Source organism: Urocampus carinirostris, chromosome 9 (assembly GCF_059441175.1).
Source record: "Urocampus carinirostris isolate Australia breed hairy pipefish chromosome 9, RoL_Ucar_1.0, whole genome shotgun sequence".
NCBI classification, from domain to species: domain Eukaryota; kingdom Metazoa; phylum Chordata; class Actinopteri; order Syngnathiformes; family Syngnathidae; genus Urocampus; species Urocampus carinirostris.
This window is the reverse complement of record NC_142357.1, coordinates 37717914-37738296: the sequence shown is the minus strand read 5'-3', so window position 1 is coordinate 37738296 and position 20383 is coordinate 37717914. Positions and strand designations below refer to the sequence as shown.

At 41.3% G+C, this 20383-nt stretch overlaps 1 protein-coding gene across 34 annotated transcripts in view; it reads left to right on the top strand.

Moving 5' to 3' along the window:
* Positions 1-20383, top strand: part of LOC148360213 (protocadherin gamma-A4-like) — a 275781-nt gene that overhangs the window by 184921 nt on the left and 70477 nt on the right. Inside the window, exon 1 of one of the 34 annotated variants that reach the window (XM_088343715.1) lies at positions 1458-4099. The exons of 26 other annotated variants lie outside the window; for them this stretch is intronic. In XM_088343715.1, the coding sequence (XP_088199841.1) occupies positions 1727-4099 (2373 nt within the window). In that variant the 5' untranslated portion in view covers positions 1458-1726. Of the gene's footprint in view, positions 1-1457; positions 4100-5603; positions 8177-9461; positions 11946-13708; positions 16398-17493; positions 20089-20383 lie in introns of those variants that run through there. 7 more of the 34 variants (XM_088343729.1, XM_088343713.1, XM_088343728.1 and 4 more) reach the window with 7 other exon arrangements.

Here is a 20383-nt window from a genome sequence, read left to right as displayed (position 1 = left end):
ATCGTACTGATCAAAGTGTACAGGTGGAGGCAGTCGCATGTCCTCTCTGATCTGCCTGTCATCCCATATTACCCGCCAAGGTACTCTGATACTTTAGGGACTGGCACCATCCCACACATGTACAACTGTGAAGTGTACAGGACCACCGACTCCAGGAAAAGTGACTTAAAAATGGACAGAGCTGAGGGTCAAAACATTCGGTTCATGGACCCAAATTCTTCAGGAACCATGAAGATACACAGTCAACAGAACATCTTAGATGAACCCGACTCTCCTTTTGAGGTTAGAATTCCTTTGTTTCCTTTCCCCATCTGTGGCGACGTCCCTGTCACGTGATCCAGCACCATGGCCAGAGACAGGTTGACAAGGCTGACAACAGTTTACACGACATGAGGTGTTTTTGAATAGTTTTCATGCCGTGACTTCATTCGTTGTTGTTACAAACTTATCCGTGCATACAAGAACAGATAAATTCATATTTTATTTTTTTCATCTCATCTCATTAGCCGTACCGCTTATCCTCAGTAGGGTCGCGGGGGGCTGGAGCCCATCCCAGCAATCATCGGGCAGTGGGCAGGGGACACCCGCGACCCTACTGAGGATAAGCGGTACGGCTAATGAGATGAGAGATGAGATGAGATTTTTTTCAGACACTCTAGAAATTAGCATATCTTGCATTCCACTCTTGTTGGTGGCTTTTGTAGTTTTTACTTTATACCGGAACTGCCTGAAAACAGTTTAGAATAATTTAAATGAATTAAGATTAAATCATATTTGACTTTAATATTATGGACGTCATAACAAATGTTTGTAAGACAGAGACAACTTTTTAAGTAATTTCCCTTGGTGCTATAAACACGTGTTTACAAAATACTTTTTATAAGTCCTACACGTGAATTGCATTTTTTTATTCATTTATATATTTTGGGGGGAGGCCACGCTTCTTTATATTTTTTAACAAAAGCGTTGTTGTGGTTTTGCCTGGGTACTGGAAGTCGCGCCTATAAAATTTATAATTGTGATTATTTACTTATCATACAATTGTACAACATTTGACTCGAAACACATTGTACTACTGTCCTAATATTGACCTTGGGTTGTGCAAAATAACAATTGTTCTGTTTTGTTTTGGGTTTTTTGTTCTCAGAAATATATATTTATTTGGTGTTAATCAATATTGCCATACATGTATCTTTATAATCTGGGTGTAGTATAATATAGAATTAGTATAATATCATCCACTTTTTGATATTATAACTTAATCAGCAACTAAAATCAGCAATATATACCCAATGGCCTAAAATAAATGTCCCTTTCAGATGAGCAAGAATTAAAATAACTATCATAGAAAATATAAATGAACTTCATCAGAATAACATGCTTTAAATCCATTTGCGGTCTTTGTGGCCGACATAGATGCATTTTTTATTCACTAGTTAGGTTGGCCTCAATTCAATATCCTGCAATACCAGTGTTTGGACTCGTGGTGACGCTGTAGACCAGAAATCCCCCAATCGTTTATGAAGCACACAATAACCTCATCCACATTTCCAACAGAAGGAAGGCGACGCTCACACATACCACTCGTTCTCCGATACTTTTTTTCTTTTTTATTTCTTCTCAGCCACCCCGGACGTATCACTTTTATTTTTAATCCCTTCTCTGGATCAGTGGATTGTAAACACGTTTTGTTTTTCTTTTGGATCACCGAACGTCGAACAGAACAATGACGCGGCAAGTACTATTGTTCGTCTGGGCATATTTTGCACGCTCGGCCCTGGCACAGGTCACTTATTCCATTCCGGAGGAAATGAGTAAAGGATCGTTGATTGGAAATATAGCACAAGATTTAGGCGTGCGCGTACAGAGACTGAAATCGGGTAAAGCTCAAATTTATACGGAGGGGGGCGCAGATTACATGGAGCTGAACACAGAAAGAGGGCTCCTCGTGGTAAAAGAAAGGATCGACAGGGAGGTGCTGTGCGGGCAAACGACGCCGTGTGCGTTGCATCTGCAAATCACTTTGGAAGATCCTATCGAATTTTACACAGTGGCAGTAGAAATTGACGACATTAACGACAACGCACCTGCCTTTAAGAAGGATGAAATGACGTTTAAGATAAGCGAGACGGCTTTAATTGGAGCAAAATTTGTGCTGGAAAGGGCTGTAGATTTAGACGTGGGTGTGAATGGATTGCAGGGTTACTCATTAAAACCGACAGATTATTTTCATTTAAAATTAAAAAAGCAACAAGACGGGAGTAAAAGCGTGGAGATGGTTTTGCAGAAGAATCTAGACCGAGAGACTCAGGAGCATTTGTCTTTAGTTCTCACTGCAGCTGATGGCGGTGATCCGCAGTTGACGGGCACAATGCGCATAGAAATTGCGGTGCTCGACGCTAATGATAACGCACCAATGTTTACGCAGGAGGTTTATCAAGTCACTGTGATGGAAAATGCTCCAAAATTAACATTCATAAGCAAAGTGAGCGCCGTGGATGCTGATGAAGGCTCCAATGGAAAACTGAAATTTTCTATAACAAATACAGTGGATGACGTGCCGATTTTATTTCACATTAATGAAAAAAATGGTGAGGTGTCTTTAATCGGAAATTTAGATTATGAAAACATGCATCACTATGAAATATTTGTGCAAGCTAGCGACGAAGGAGGCCTGACAGATTCTTGCAGGATTATTGTGGAGGTGACTGACACTAATGATAACGCTCCATCTATAAATATTATGTCGAAAACTAGTTCAATATCAGAGGATACCAAAGCAGGAACTGTGGTCACTATTTTTAATGTGCAAGATCCAGACTCGGCAGAAAATGGGAATGTTGCATGTTTCACTGAAGGAAACATGCCTTTTTTGATGAAAAGCACGTCGAAGAAATTTTTTAGCTTAGTGACGGATGGTGATTTAGACAGAGAAAAAGCATCGGAGTATAATATCACAGTGACGTGTTCTGATGAGGGTGTACCCTCCCTTTTGCGTAGCATAACGATAACTTTGCACATCTCAGACGTAAATGACAACACACCCGTCTTTGAGAGGAGCTCATACGAGGTATCGATTGTGGAAAACAACACGCCAGGACTCTCTGTACTCATGGTCAAGGCCAGCGATGCTGACTGGAACCAAAATGCTCGTCTTTCTTACATCCTGGAGGACTCTTCGGTCAATGGGGTGCCTGTATCCTCGTATGTGTCTGTTAATGCTGATAGTGGCGTGATTCATGCCGTGCGGTCGTTCGATTACGAGCAACTCAAAGAGTTTCGATTTAGAGTGAGAGCACAAGATGGAGGGTCTCCTCCACTTAGTAGCAACGTGAGTGTCCGAGTCCTCATCCAGGATCAGAACGATAACACCCCTCAAATCTTGTACCCAGTTCAGACAGGCAGTCAGGCCCTGGCAGAAATGGTGCCCCGCTCGGCAGAGGCGGGTTACCTGGTGAGCAAAGTAGTGGCGGTGGATGTGGACTGTGGACAGAATGCCTGGCTATCTTATAAAGTGTTGAAAGCCACAGAAAGGGCGCTGTTTGAAGTAGGCCTCCACAACGGAGAAATCCGAAGCGTTCGCCAGGTGACGGATAAAGACGCTGTCAAACAAAGACTGACTGTGGTAGTGGAGGACAACGGGCGGCCCTCTCGTTCAGCTACGGTGGTGGTCAACGTGGCGGTGGCGGACAGCTTCCCTCAAGTGCTGTCCGAATTCAGCGACCTTGAGAAGGACTACGACAACAACCTGACTTTTTACTTAGTCTTGGCGCTGGCTGTGGTCTCCTTTCTCTTTGTGGCCTGCTTGCTGCTCATCATATCGGTCAAAGTGCACAGGTGGAGGCGAGACCGTGTCCTTTCCAATCTGCCCGTCATCCCCTACTACCCGCCTAGGTACTCAGATACTTTGGGGACAGCTACCCTCCCTCACGTGTACAACTATGAGGTATGCAGGACCACCGACTCCAGAAAAAGTGACTTTAAATTTGACAAAGCTGCAAGTCAGAACATTTTGGTCATGGATCCAAATTCTACAGGGACCATGCAGAAAATATTAAGTCAAAAGAACATCTTGGATGAACCTGACTCTCCTTTTGAGGTTAGTTTCCACCATTTTTTATATTGACTGCTCTTTGTTTGATTATTGAGATCATGTGGTTTCTTAAAAGTTTGTCATGGTTTCTTATTAGTTTATCTATGAGATCTGCAGTACCACCGACTCGAGAAAAAGTGATTTTAAACTGGACAGAGCGGCAATTCAGAACATTCAGGTCATGGACCCAAATTCTTCACGCACTATGAAAATACACAGTCATAAAAAGAACCTGGATGAACCTGACTCACCTCTTGAGAATGGTCACTTTAGTTTTGCATGTGTATGTGAAAACACTTCATTCTGATTGCAAAGGATTCCCCTTCGTGCTTCAACTTTACATTTGTATCCAATTTTTTATCTAATGTATGATGCACATTCTTGTCACCATTTCCTGCAATTCAAACGTTATTGATATCCGATTTTAGAGTTAAAAATATCTTTATATTACCTATTATTACATCCTGTGCAATGATCCATAGTGTATACTTCTGTTCAAGTGTTTAATTTGTCTATGTGACAAAATGTAAAGTAACACAGTGACAACTGAAAAAAACACATTGCTATTACACACAATATCTGAATCAATATAAATATTGTAAAAAAAATATTATCAGTGCTAATGTGACGTAGAAGGTGATACAGCACTTAGTAATTTGCTAGGGGAGGATAGCTATAGCTAAAACTGCATCCTTGAAAATTTCGGGATTTTTTTTTTCAAATCAGCGTTTTTAACAACAAATTGTTTAACATAATTCTTATTAAACCTCCAAATCGATTTACCGTGCTTACCTTTGACCAGTTGTGGATATTTTACTTTTATTCTATTGTTTTTGTTATGTTATTTTTTATTTCCTATTAGTTTTGCTTCGGCGAGCCCACTTTAGAACTAGAGCCTGCGTTTCATTGGACTATATATATATATATATATATATATATATATATATATATATATATATATATAAAGTTATCCTAACAATAGCAAACGGGTGGGAGTAATACAGAAACATTTAAAGATTTTGCAGGAATAATTGCACATTTATGTGTACATTATATGTGGCAAAATTGCAATAGTAATAAAAACAATTTCAATCACAAATAGTGTTCGTGTATATCATTCATGGCAGACATCAAACTCCAGACAGTCTATTTCAGAACCCTGGACAGCGTTCATGATTGTCAATTTTTTAATCCCAACGGTTTATTACCTTATTCGCAGGAGTCAATCGATTATGCTAGCCTTTTTTTATACTTGTGTATAAGCAAATCACTTAGTTTTCTCAACCAATATTGTTTTTTAAAAACTTGTTTTAATTATGATTTTTTTTTATATGTCTTTGTTTTAGTTAACTGGCATTTTCATTGTTCAGCGTTAGTTTATTTTTATCCACTGGCTTTTTTTACTTTTTAGCATCTTGTAGTCCGTGCCTTTGGCCTCAAAGCGGCGCTGGTGGCCAGCGTGTGAATATCTAGGGACGCTGGAGTTTTTTTCTCTGATTCTTTGTCCTTGCTGTCCGCCCCGCAGCATTGCTTATTGCGCAGATTGCACTTTCGTGGCGGACGTGAAAAGATGGAATTCGTAATCTGACTGGATTTTATTGGATACAATTTGGATTGTGAATTTTCTTCCGATGCCTTTTTACTAGAATAGGGATTGTTGCTTTTTAATCACTGAATTGTGTGAAAATAAGCACCGCGGACGCAACAATGAAACGGCAAGTACTGTTGCTCCTCTCGGCTGTTTTCTTTCGCTCGGCGTTGACCCAGGTCAGCTATTCCATTCCCGAAGAAATGTCCACAGGCTTTGTATTCGGCAATATAGTGCACGATTTAGGATTAACCCCCCAAAGAATGAAATCTGGCAAAGCTCGGGTATACACCGGCCGTAATGTGGAGTACGTCGGCATGAATAGAGAAAAAGGGGTCCTCGCCATTCAGGAGCGCATCGACAGAGAGGCTTTGTGCGGAGAAATCTCTCCGTGTGCTCTGGATTTCCAGATCATTTTAGAAAACCCAATGGAGCTCTTCCGAGTCACTGTAGAGATTACCGACATTAATGACAACACGCCCAGTTTCTCAAATTCAGAAAAACGCTTTGAAATCAGCGAGTCGGCCGTAATCGGTTCTAAATTCATATTAGAGAAGGCGATCGATTTGGATATAGGGATAAATGGATTGCAGGAATATGTTCTCACACCCACTGATAACTTTGCCTTGAAAATAGAGCATGAGGCTGATGGGAGTAAAAAGGTGGAGATGGTGTTGCAGAAGCCACTCGATCGAGAAAAGCATGATTATATAAGGCTTTTGTTGACCGCATTTGATGGGGGCGAGACGCGGCTTTCGGGGACGATGCAGATATTTGTGAGCATTTTAGACGCAAATGACAATGCACCCACATTTGAAAAACGTATGTATAAAGCTAAAATACAAGAAAATGCACCCAAGGGCACCAGTGTTATTACTGTGAGTGCGTCTGATAAAGATATCGGGTTAAATGCTGAACTTTCATATTTAATATCGCCTGGTAAACGTTTCCTGTCTGATATTTTTTATATTAATCAATCTACAGGTTTAATGACGCTGGTAGGTGATATTGATTATGAAAAGGCAACTTCCTATCAAATAGATGTTGAAGTGGTTGACACAGGAGGTCTGTCGGATTCCACAAAAGTGGTGGTTGATGTTATTGATATGAATGACAACAAGCCTCATATCAATGTCGTGTCTAAATCAGACACCATTCTGGAAGACTCTCCGATAAATACAGTAATAGCAATGTTGAGTGTCAGTGATCCTGATTCAGAAAATAACGGAAAAATTGAATGTTTTAAAAATGATAACACTCCTTTTAAGATTGAAAGTTCTTTAAATGCATTTTATACCTTAATGACAGATGGTGAGTTAGACAGAGAGACGTCAAGTATTTATAATATCACTGTGACGTGTTCTGATGAGGGTGTGCCCTCCCTCTCGAGCAGTGTCGTGGTAACTTTGCACATTTCGGATGTGAATGATAACGAGCCTGTCTTTGAGACAAGCTCATACGAGGCCTCTGTTGTTGAAAACAATATGCCAGGTCTCTCTGTACACACTGTCAAAGCCAGTGATTCTGACTGGAACCAGAACGCTCGTCTCTCTTATATCCTGGAGGACTCTATGGTCAAGGGGGTGCCCGTCTCTTCGTATGTAACGGTTAACGCTGAAAGTGGCATTGTCCATGCTGTGCGATCTTTTGATTACGAGCAACTCAAAGAGTTTCGGTTTAGAGTGAGGGCGCAAGATGGAGGTTCTCCTTCGCTTAGTAGCAACGTTAGTGTACGAGTACTGATCCAGGACCAGAATGACAATGCACCTCAGATTCTGTACCCGGTCCAGACGGGCAGCTCAGCACTGGCAGAAATGGTGCCCCGCTCAGCAGAGGCGGGATACCTGGTGAGCAAAGTGGTGGCGGTGGACATGGACTACGGGCAGAATGCCTGGCTCTCCTATAAAGTGTTGAAAGCCACAGAGAGGGCGCTGTTTGAAGTGGGCCTCCACAATGGAGAAATCCGAAGTGTTCGCCAAGTTACGGATAAAGACGCCGTCAAGCAAAGACTGACTGTGGTGGTGGAAGACAACGGGCGACCCTCTCGTTCGGCCACAGTGGTGGTCAACGTGGTGGTGGCGGACAGCTTCCCTCAAGTGCTGTCTGAGTTCAGCGACCTTGACAAGGAGTACGATGACTGGTTGACTTTTTACTTAGTCTTGGCGCTTGCTGTGGTCTCCTTCCTCTTTGTGGCCTGCCTGCTGCTCATTATATCAATCAAAGTGTACAAATGGAGGCAGTCTCGTGTCCTCTGCCACACAAACCTGCCCGTCATCCCCTATTACCCACCGAGGTACTCGGATACCTTAGGGACTGGCACTCTCCCACACATGTACAACTATGAGGTTTACAGGACCACTGACTCCAGAAAAAGTGACTTCGAAACAGACAGAGCTGCAAAACAAAACATACTGGTCATGGACCCAAGTTCTTCAGGCACCATGAAGATACAAAGTCAAAAGAACATTCTAGATGAACTTGATTCTCCTCCTGAGGTTGGTTCTCTTAAATAATGCTCTTTATATATACTTTTCTTGTTGATATCGTGCTGAAATGTCACAATTACATACTAGAGTACATTTAATTCTCTGTCTTTAGTTGCAACATTAAGTATCATTTTTATTCAAAACAACGTAATATTTAGACAATCATACAAATGCAAAACTATAAGATAGCACTAGTGCTCAGCAGTATTTTACTCCGTTGCCTGTTAAGAAAAGTTATTGTACAGCTAGACAAGTAAAAATACTATAGTAAAAGCAAGTACATACAAGAAAAAGGAAATAATTATTATAATATTTCATTATTATTAATATTTTAAGATTACGGTCCTTATTTTGTATTTTCATCATTTTACTCTAATGTCTTATTGTTGTCAGAGTAGTGTTTTCATTATTCCTATAAATTGTATTTATATGTATTAATACATTATCATTAGTTGTGTTAGAGTTACATCTATTCATCTGTTACACTTATAATAAATCCAACAAAGGGACATGATAAACCTTTAAATTTAAAACTTGATCTAAAAAAATGTTGGTATTTGATTATGAAGCGTCATGATAGAGCAGAATCTGATTAAAAAAAATCCATGATTATGGATACATAAACATAAAGCAAGATACAATAAAGGTAATAATAATAATAATAATGATAATACATTTAATAATAATGGTAAAGTAATAATGACAAGAAATATAAAATTCCACTTTTTTATATCAATAGTTACTATACAGAGCGTACTATTCCTGACTAATGGGAGGTTAAATATAATTCAATTATTAATAATAACAATAAATGATAATAATGATAAAAATGTAATAATAATAACAATAAGTCCAAAAATTTAAATTAACATAATGTTATCTTGATGGATAGCGTAATTTCCCATTTATTCTCAAGAATTTACCTTAATGGAAAACTCGAGATGGCAACATCTAATCATGAGTTGTTGTTTTTTTGTCCATTTGTAATACCTCATGAATCCAGCAGAAATTATTTTTAAATAATCAATTTGCTTACGTATTTATTGTTATTGTAATTGTTATAGTTATTTTATTTTACAGTCATTTGAAATTGGATTGCGTATGAGTGAGTGAACGCTTTGCAATTTTCACTTCATTGCGTCTTTAAATTACATTTATAATTATGGGATGGGTTTAGGTCGGTGCCACTCTTTATTGTTCGGTGCAAGAGTGAAAAATCCACGCGTGGCCAGCGTGTGGCAGTCTACGACAGGAATTCAATCGGGGCTTGCTTTTTATGCACAAAGACGCACCCGACAAAGCAATCATTTCGAGCCAGCGCTCACTGAACGTGGACGTGGACCGCTTGATGTCATTTTCATGGATATTTTACGCATTGCAATTCGACTGTAAACAGGTGGAATATTTTTTGAGGACAATGGCACATCCAATTTTCTGGTTTATTTTTCTCATATGTTTATTTTTTCCTTGCGCGTCCGCACAAGTCAGCTACTCGATCCCGGAGGAAATGGAAAAAGGCTCTTTGGTGTCGAACGTGGCCCGAGACTTGGGCCTGGACGTGAAAAGATTGAAATCAGGCCGGGCCCGAGTCCATTCGGGAGACAGCGTGGAATATATCGAGCTGGATAAAGAAAGGGGGCTGCTCCTTGTCAAGGAGAGGATAGACAGGGAGACGCTGTGCGGTGAGACATCGCTGTGTACTTTGAATCTCCAGATGATTCTTGAAAATCCCATGGAATTGTTTCGGATTATGATTGAAATTACAGATATAAATGATAATTCACCAAGTTTTGAGTCCAATAGTAAACGTTTTGAAATTAGCGAGTCGGCAATAGTTGGATCTAAATTTGTGCTGGAGAAAGCTTTTGATGCTGATATTGGTACAAACGGGCTTCAAAGCTACTCGATTAGTCCGACCAATAACTTTCAGATGAAATTAAAAAATGAAGCTGATGGAAAAAGGAATGTCGAGATGATTTTGCAAAAGCCACTTGATCGAGAGCATGAGGAGACCATTTCTTTGTTATTGACAGCGTATGATGGCGGGCAACCGCGCAGGTCAGGCACAATGCAGATTATTGTTCACGTATTAGATGTAAATGATAATGCTCCAGTATTCACAAATCCTTTATATAAAGCAACTATAAGTGAAAATACACCAAAGGGAACGAGTATATTAACTGTTAGTGCTTCTGATATAGACAGTGGTTCAAATGGAAAATTATCTTATTCAATATCTAAAAATAAACTCAGATTATCAGATTTATTTGAAATTAATAGTGAAACTGGAGATGTAATTGTTACTGGTGGAATTGATTATGAGAAAACAAAAGTATTAGAAATAGATATTGAGGCTGTAGATAATGGAGGATTGACTGATTCAAGTAAAATCCTCATAGACATTACTGATGTAAACGACAACAGTCCTCAAATAAAAATACTTTCCAAGTCAGATTCCATCTCAGAGGACTCTGCAGAGAATACAGTCGTTGCCATGTTTAGTGTTAATGACCCCGACTCTGATAACAATGGAGAGGTGAAGTGTCACATTAATCGGGATATTCCGTTCAAAATAGAACACACAATGAGCGGGTTTTATAGTTTGGTAACAGAAGAGGCGTTGGATAAAGAATCCGCCTCGGAGTTTAATATCACAGTGAAGTGTTCGGATGAGGGGGTGCCCTCCCTCTCAAGTAGCGTCATGCTATATTTGAAAATCTCAGATGTGAATGACAACGCACCAATCTTTGAGAAGAGCTCATATGAGGCCTCCGTTATTGAAAACAACACACCAGGTCTCTCTTTCCTCACTGTCACAGCCAGTGATGCTGACTGGAACCAGAATGCTCGTCTTTCTTACATCCTGGAGGACTCCTCCATCAACGGGGTGCCAGTGTCCTCATATGTGTCAATTAGCGCTGAGAGTGGCGTTGTCCATGCGGTGCGTTCTTTTGATTATGAACAACTCAAAGAGTTTAAATTTAGAGTGAGAGCACAAGATGGAGGTTCTCCTCCACTCAGCAGCAACGTGAGCGTCAGAGTCTTGATCCAAGACCAGAACGATAATGCCCCTCAGATCCTGTACCCGGTCCAGACAGGTGGCCAGGCATTGGCAGAAATGGTGCCCCGCTCTGCAGAAGCGGGCTACCTGGTGAGCAAAGTAGTGGCGGTGGACGTGGACTGTGGGCAGAACTCCTGGCTCTCCTATAAAGTGTTGAAAGCCACAGACAGGGCGCTGTTTGAAGTGGGCCTCCACAACGGAGAAATCCGAAGCGTCCGCCAAGTGGCGGATAAAGACGCCATCAAACAGAGACTGACTGTGGTGGTAGAGGACAACGGACGACCTTCTCGTTCGGCCACAGTGGTGGTCAACGTGGTGGTGGCGGATAGCTTCCCTCAAGTGCTCTCCGAGTTCAGCGACCTTGACAAGGAATACGACAACAACCTGACTTTTTTTTTAGTCTTGGCACTGGCTGTGGTTTCCTTCCTCTTTGTTGTCTGCTTGCTGCTCATCATTTCGATCAAAGTGTACAGGTGGAGACAGTCTCGTGTCCTCTCTGACCTGCCCGTCATCCCCTATTACCCGCCCAGATACTCTGATACTTTGGGGACGGCCACCCTCCCCCATATGTACAACTACGAGGTGTGCAGGACCACCGACTCCAGAAAGAGTGACGTGAAGAATATGCAAGCCATGAGTCAGAACTTAGTAAATGTTGACGGAGTTGATGCTGACAACACGAATATGTCAGGCAACTTTTCGCAAATGTCAACTCTGGTGAGTCTTCATTTTTCACCATTCTTTTTCTTACATCTTGTTGAATTGTAAATGTATTGAATTGTTAATGTCGCCTTCTTGCATTTATTGTTAAGCCAGGTGTTTTTTACAAGTCTCATTATACTTTCCCATGCATTTAACTCAAAACAAACTATTAAATAAACAAAAATACTTTTATCATTTTATTGCTCCTTGAAAAGAAAATAACTATTAGTGGCACAAATGATATATATGAGCTCTTATAGCAGCAAGAATATGATTTTTCAGGAGGAAATAAAAGATGAAAAAACAATTAAAATTTCATTTTAAAAAACAAACGAGATAAACCATTCAGTATTTATCCACATTTAAGCTTTTGTGGTGTCTCTCTTTTTTCCAAGCAAAAGTCTTAATAGTGCTTATAAGGCAATATAACTGTGACCATCTTAATGAGATATCTGTTATTTCAAAAATTCTGACTAAATCATAAAAAAAAAAAAAATCCACATTTTCTTCTAAATTTACAAATTGGGTAAAATTGGACTGTGCTGCAAGTAAATCAAAAATGGTCTGACTTTATAAAGCGTTTTTCGAGTCACTGAAGACCTCTTCAAGTGCTTTACAATGTGCTTCACACTTACCCTTTTTCACACATACATACACACACACATACACCCACACACCGATAGCGGCCTCAGCCATGCAAGATTTGCTCATCGGGGGCATTAGGGGTTAAGTATCTTGCCCTGGGACACTTCAACATTTAACTCTGAGGAGCCTGGAATCCAAGCTGCGACTTCTTGGTCCCAAGAAGATCACTCTACCCCCTGAGCTACTGCCACCGATAGATCCAAGTTCTATCCTTTCATGCAGAGGTTGAGGTTAATCACTTATATTTTATTTAAGTTGTGCAGTCAAATATATAAATCAACAAGTAAATAGAGTACTACTTACCATGACAAATATTTCAGTTATTTATGACACTTTTTTTATCGACTATCATTCAATTCAATGAAAAGCTTGTCGTAGAGCAAACCCTCATATAATCAGGTTTTAGAGTTGATTCATTTTATTCTTCTATCCCACCCCAAAAAGCACTTATTAATTGAAATATAGCCACACATTTCATGCTACCTCTATCCTATCTTCTTGTAACAGATATAGGTACTTTGTTTATCTCATATAGTATCAATCTGTACCTCTAGTACTCAAAAAGGGGAGCGAAGATGCTCGGCATTTCTCATGTTATCAATATTGATGAAAAACATACTAAATCCAAATAGATTTCTGTGCCTATGAAAAGTATTTATGTACTGAGCATGTGATCCCTTAACCACGAGGGTCATGGGGGAACCATTTACTGCGGTGAGTCTTGGGCAAGTACAGCCTGGTGGCGCCCATTCCTCTCCATACCGGTCTCGGACAAGGGATCATTCGCATGTTCGGCGAATGTGATAACCACTACCCTCAAATTAATTAGAATGATGACATGCAGTTGCTAGGTAGTTCGGGCTTTTTTTTTTTGCGTCATGAAAGTAAGTGTTCGTGTAGAGGTTATGTAAGTGTTCAGCACCAAGGACAGTGATTTTAGGGCACTGCATGCTTGAGAGAGCTCCTTTGGAAGGTGCTGTTTTTTCTGCTTCTATATACACTTTTGTAATGTTTGCAAAAAGCCTTGTTGCTAAACTTAAAAAGTCTAATTTATTTGCTATAAATGCTTTATTCTATTCCTTGGTTTAGTTTTAGAACCATGGATTTGCTCATTTTACCTAGGCTTACATTTATTTATATGTGTACTAACTAATACTCCTTCAGCAGAATATTTTTGGCTGCAATTACAAAACTTGGACCCCACGGGTCGCTGTTGCCTTATTTTTTATGGCAGGTCCATTCCAAGCTTTTGTCACAATATCTCCCCGCATTTTGTTCAGACACGGCGTCAGTCGCAGAAGCACCGCTTCGTGAACGGATAATAGACGCTGGATCCGAGATGTTTAATCATATTTTGATTTAAAAGGGATTTTATTCACTTTTGTTGTCGGCACTTGGTGGATTTGGTTACATTGAAGGGATATACAACCGTTTTTGTGGAAATCTGGAGAGGAAGCTCGGACAATGAGACCGCAAGTACTATTATTGTTCATCTTCTGCCTCAGCTCGGCGAGAGGACAGGTCACCTATTCCATTCCAGAGGAAATGGGAATAGGCTCTTCAATCGGAAATGTAGCTCGAGATTTAGGCTTGGAAATACAGAGATTGAAGGCGGGAAAAGCTCGTATTTACACGGGAGACAGTGCTAAGTACATCGAGCTGAACCGGGAACGAGGAGTCCTCCTTATTAAAGAAAAAATTGACCGGGAGCCGCTGTGCAAGCAGACGACGCCCTGTGCTTTGCATTTTCAAATCACACTCGAAAATCCATTGGAGTTATTTCCTATAACGGTGGAAATTTCTGATATTAATGATAATGCGCCTGCATTCCAGAAAGAGGAGAGGAAATTAGAAATAAGCGAGAGCGCCGTTGTGGGGTCTAAGTTTATGCTGGAAAAGGCGTTTGATGCTGACATATTACAAAACGGTCTTCAAACATATACATTAAAGCCAAATGATAATTTTATGCTAAAACTACATAGCCAATCTGATGGCAGTAAAAAGGTCGAAATGGTTTTACAGAAGCCGTTAGACCGAGAAAAACAAGAACACATATCTTTGATTCTAACAGCCGAGGATGGAGGGGAACCACAGCTAACGGGAACAATGCGCATTCATGTCACGGTTTTAGATATAAATGACAATGCTCCGATATTCAACAAACCAATGTACAAAGCGAGTATCAATGAGGATGCCGCTGTGGGCACGCTCATTACCAAAGTGAGTGCCACGGATGCTGATAAAGGAGCAAACGGGGAGATTGTGTATGCCATCGGGAATACTGCCTCAACGCTATTTCACATTGATAAAGAAGGTGAAGTCATCTTAAATGGGCCGTTGGATTATGAAGGTGAGAAAAAATATCACATTGATATTGAGGCGATCGATCAAGGGGGGTTGTCTGATTCGAGTAAGATAATTATTGACGTCGTCGATGTGAATGATAACAGTCCAGTTGTGAATATGATATCGACGTCTGGAACGGTTACAGAAAATGCACCCGTTTCCACTGTGATCGCTTTAATGAGTGTCAGTGATCCAGATTCAGATGCTAACGGTATGGTTAATTGCGTCATAGTAGGGCATAGCCCATTCGCCATTAAAATTACTTCAAATAATTTTTATAGTTTAGTGACAGATGGTGATTTAGACAGAGAAAGGGCTTCAGGTTATAATATCACAGTGATGTGTTCTGATGAGGGTATACCCTCCCTCTCGAGTAGCGTCACTCTCACCTTGCATATCTCGGATGTAAACGACAATGCGCCCGTCTTTGAGAGGAGCTCATACGAGGCTTCCATTGTTGAAAATAATGCACAAGGTCTCTCTGTACTAACTGTTAAAGCCAAAGATGCTGACTGGAACCAGAACGCTCGACTTTCTTACATCCTGGAGGACTCCTTGGTCAACGGGGTGCCGATCTCCTCGTATGTGTCCATTAGTGCTGAGAGTGGCATTGTCCATGCCCTGCGATCTTATGATTACGAGCAACTCAAAGAATTTAGGTTTAGAGTGAGAGCACAAGATGGAGGTTCTCCTCCGCTTAGTAGCAATGTGAGCATCAGAGTTCAGATCCAGGATCAGAATGATAACACCCCTCAAATCCTGTACCCGGTCCAAACAGGCGGCTCAACGCTGGCAGAAATGGTGCCCCGCTCGGCTGAGGTAGGCTACCTGGTGAGCAAAGTGGTGGCAGTCGACGTGGACTGCGGGCAGAACGCCTGGCTCTCCTACAAAGTGTTGAAAGCCACAGACAGGGCACTGTTTGAAGTCAGCGTTCACAACGGAGAAATCCGGAGCGTCCGCCAAGTGACGGATAAAGATGCCGTCAAACAAAGACTGACTGTGGTGGTGGAGGACAACGGGCAGCCCTCCCGTTCGGCCACGGTGGTAGTCAACGTGGCCGTGGCGGACAGCTTCCCTCAAGTACTGTCCGAGTTCAGTGACCTTGACAAGGAGTACGACAACAACCTGACTTTTTATTTAGTTGTAGCACTGGCCGTGGTTTCCTTCCTCTTCATTGTGTGCTTGTTGCTCATCGTGTCAGTCAAAGTGTACAGGTGGAGGCAAGACCACGTCCTCTCGAACCTGCCTGTCATCCCCTATTACCCGCCCAGGTACTCGGATACATTGGGGACGGCCACCCTCCCCCACGTGCACAACTATGAGGTCTGCAAGACCACAGATTCCAGAAAAAGTGACTTTATAATGGACAGAGCTGCTTGTCAGAACATTTTGGTGATGGATCCAAGTTCTACCGGGACCATGCAGAAAATACTAAGTCAAAAGAACATTCTGGATGAACCCGAATCTCCCTTTGAGGTTGGTTACCGACTAGATTAATCTCTGTCATTTTTCCATAACATGTCGGCTTTATGTATCCACATCAATGGCTCAAAAATTAAATATGTATATGTCTACACCTCTCTTCATTATGTATTAAATTTTGATTTGCACTTTTATTCGACCAGGTAAAAAAAACACTTTTTCACAAGAGTGACATGGCCATTACACAAAGCAAATCCGACAGGAAATAGGTATAAAAAATATTTTTTCAATCAAATGCAGGAATTGATAATAGTAAAAATAATGGAACAGAATAGAATGGAAGTTTAGCACAAATCAGTTGTTCGATTCTATTGATACAATTTATATAAGATTCAGATTAAGGTATGTTTTGTTTAATGTGAATATGATTTCATTATAAATTTGTGTACTTTGCCAGTGTTTCAGCACCATAGAGACAAAGATAGAAAAAAATACTTTTTAAACATATAAATGTAGTACAAGTTCACCTACAGTCTTTGATGCAAAAACTTGACAATATTCTCAACTTAATCAGATATTATGTTGACCTGGAACGGCATGGGCATCACCAGACTATACTTAACCGAAATACACTACAGAAAGTGGTGCATCTTCGCGATCCAACCATTATCATATGTATCATAGTGAAGTGGTCAGCACATTCACCTAACATGCGAAAGGTCCTCGGTTTAAGACCGTGTGGAAAGATATGTTGGCCTGGAGAGGGTTGGGTGCCACCAGACAGTACATGCTGAAGACCCACCTCAAGAAATGGTGCCCCATACGACCCTAGTAGTTAAGGGAACCAACAAACCAATTTAAAATACTAAATATACGACATAATGACAGCCTTAGTCATCGAAGTGCCACTCATTTAAAAATTGTAAAAATAACCCATCAATGTTTATGTTCTTTGAAAATAATAAAAAGATCAGAAATATTTTGTTCTAACTCTATATACTACGAAGCATGATAACGTTTAAGGGGTTTTCTTTTTATTTCATGCCATCCATCCATTTTGACATAAAAATATGCCTTGGTTATCTCGTTGTGGTGTGTGCTAGTACTCCTGCAGTTCTCATTTTGAACTCAGGGAGACGCCCTTGTCCATAACGTGCCTTGAATGGGCTGGCCACAGTTCTTAATACTCAGTAACACAGGGAAAATAGACAAACCACCGAAGAGGCGGTTAAGATTGGAGCTTAACATTCACTGGGACGATTTTACTCTTTTTGCTTTCGGAATATTTTTCTTCATTTTCTCATCCGAGGAGTGTGTGGTATTTTTGTTTCGATTTCTTCCTCCTGATTGTTTTTCACGCGGACCTTGAAGGCAAAAGAGAACAATGAGACGGCAAGTCCTGCTCTGCGTTTGGCTGCTTTGCGTCACCGCGACATTTTGCCAAATTAACTATTCCGTTGATGAAGAAATGCGCGTGGGCACTATCGTGGGGAACGTGGCCCAAGACTTGGGGATCAGGGTGGAAAGGTTGAAATCACAGAGGGCTCGTGTTTATTTCGGTGAGAGCAAGGAATACGTGGAGATGGATAAAGACAGGGGCGTCCTCCTCGTCAAGGAGCGCATAGACAGGGAGGCGCTTTGTGCTCATGCGATGCCGTGCGCGCTGCACTTCCAGATTATTTTAGAGAACCCCATCGAGTTTTATAAAATTGTAGCAGAGGTTGTTGACATTAACGACAATGCACCTGCGTTTGAGAAAAGTGATATTAATTTTGAAATAAGCGAATCTGCAGTAATAGGATCGAAATTTAATTTACAGCAGGCAGTGGATCTAGATGTCGGAAAAAACGGCCTTCAAACGTACACCCTGGAGCCCTCTGATAATTTTGAACTAAAATTACACAATCAAGCGGATGGCTCAAAAAGTGTTGATATGATTTTAAAGCAGCCCCTAGATAGAGAAAATAGGGAGCACTTGCGTCTTGTTTTGACAGCAGTAGACGGAGGGGAACCGCAGATGTCGGGCACAATGCAAATCCTAATCACTGTTTTAGATGTTAATGATAACGCTCCTGTTTTCACAAAGCCTGTTTACAAAGCTACAATTGCAGAAAATACACCAACAGACACCGTTGTGATCGTAGTCTCTGCATCAGATGTTGATCATGGAAGCAATAGTAAAATAACTTATTCAATTGGGAACACACATTTAAGACATGTATTTAGCATTAACAAAAATAGCGGTGAGGTCAGTCTAATCGGAAATTTAGACTATGAAAAAGCTCGCAGCTATCAAATTAACGTCCATGCACGTGATGATGGAGGACTGACAGACAACTGCAAGGTCATCGTCGATGTAATCGACGTGAACGATAACAGCCCGCTAATCAACGTCATGTCCAAAACAAACGTCATACCTGAGGATGTTCAAAGCGAAACTGTCGTGACAATAATCAATATTCAGGATCAAGATGATGGGGAGAATGGGAAAGTTGAGTGTGCGATAAACCATAATATTCCGTTCGTTCTTCGGTCGACTGATAGTAATTTTTATAGTTTAGTGACGGATGGAGATTTAGACAGGGAGAGGGCGTCGGAATATAATATCACAGTGACATGTTCTGACGAGGGCGTGCCATCACTCTCGAGTAGTGTCATGCTTACTTTGCACATCTCGGATGTGAATGATAACCCGCCGGTCTTTGAAAGGAGCTCATATGTGGCCTCCATTGTTGAAAATAACTCGCCCGGTCTTTCAGTGCTCGCCATTAAAGCGAGTGATGCTGACTGGAACCAGAATGCTCAGATTTCTTACATCCTGGAGGACTCTTTAGTCAACGGGGTGCCAGTGTCGTCATACGTGTCTGTTACGGCTGAAAGTGGCGCAGTCCATGCTGTGCGAGCTTTTGATTACGAGCAACTCAAAGAATTTAGGTTTAGAGTGATAGCACAAGATGGAGGTTCTCCTCCGCTTAGTAGCAATGTGAGCGTCCGAGTTCTGATCCAGGATCAGAACGATAACACCCCTCAAATTCTGTACCCGGTCCATACAGGCAGCTCAACGCTGGCAGAAATGGTTCCCCGCTCGGCAGAAGCAGGTTACCTGGTGAGCAAAGTGGTGGCGGTGGATGTGGACTGCGGGCAGAACGCCTGGCTCTCCTATAAGTTCTTGAAATCCACAGACAGGGCACTGTTTGAAGTAGGCCTCCACAACGGAGAAATCCGAAGCGTCCGCCAAGTGACAGATAAAGACGCCATCAAACAAAGACTGACTGTGGTGGTGGAGGACAACGGGCAGCCTTCTCGTTCGGCCACGGTAGTGGTCATTGTGGCCGTAGCGGACAGTTTCCCTCAAGTGCTGTCCGAGTTCAGCGACCTTGACAAGGAGTACGACAACAACCTGACTTTTTATTTAGTCTTGGCGCTGGCCGTGGTCTCATTCCTCTTCATTGTCTGCTTGCTGCTCATTGTATCGGTCAAAGTGTACAGGTGGAGGCAGTCTCGCTTCCTCTCTGACCTGCCCGTCATCCCATATTACCCCCCCAGGTACTCGGAAACTTTAGGGAGTGCTACCCTCCCCCATGTGTACAACTACGAGGTGTGCAGGACCACTGACTCCAGAAAAAGTGACTTTACAATGCACAGAGCTGCTAGTCAAAACATTTTGATAATGGATTCAAGTTCTACTGGGACCATGCAGAAAAGTCAAAAGAACAACTTCAATGAACCTGATTCTCCTCTTGAGGTTGGTCACCTTCAGGATTCCTTTGTTATATTACTATCGGTTTAGTGTTTACACGTCCGTCTAGCACTAAAATAAAGTATTTTACCATATATCTTTTTAATTTGACCTTTTTTTAATAAGGTTGAAAGAAATGAAATCAAGCCATCTTTCACAATGGACACCACACAAACAGCAGATAATAAAAAAGTAACAATGACAGTAGTCGTTTAAAAGCTAAGTTTAGTGAAAATAACTTGTCCTTTTCCATTGATCCAAGTTATATAAACTAAAATGTACAACCTCCTAGATGAACCTG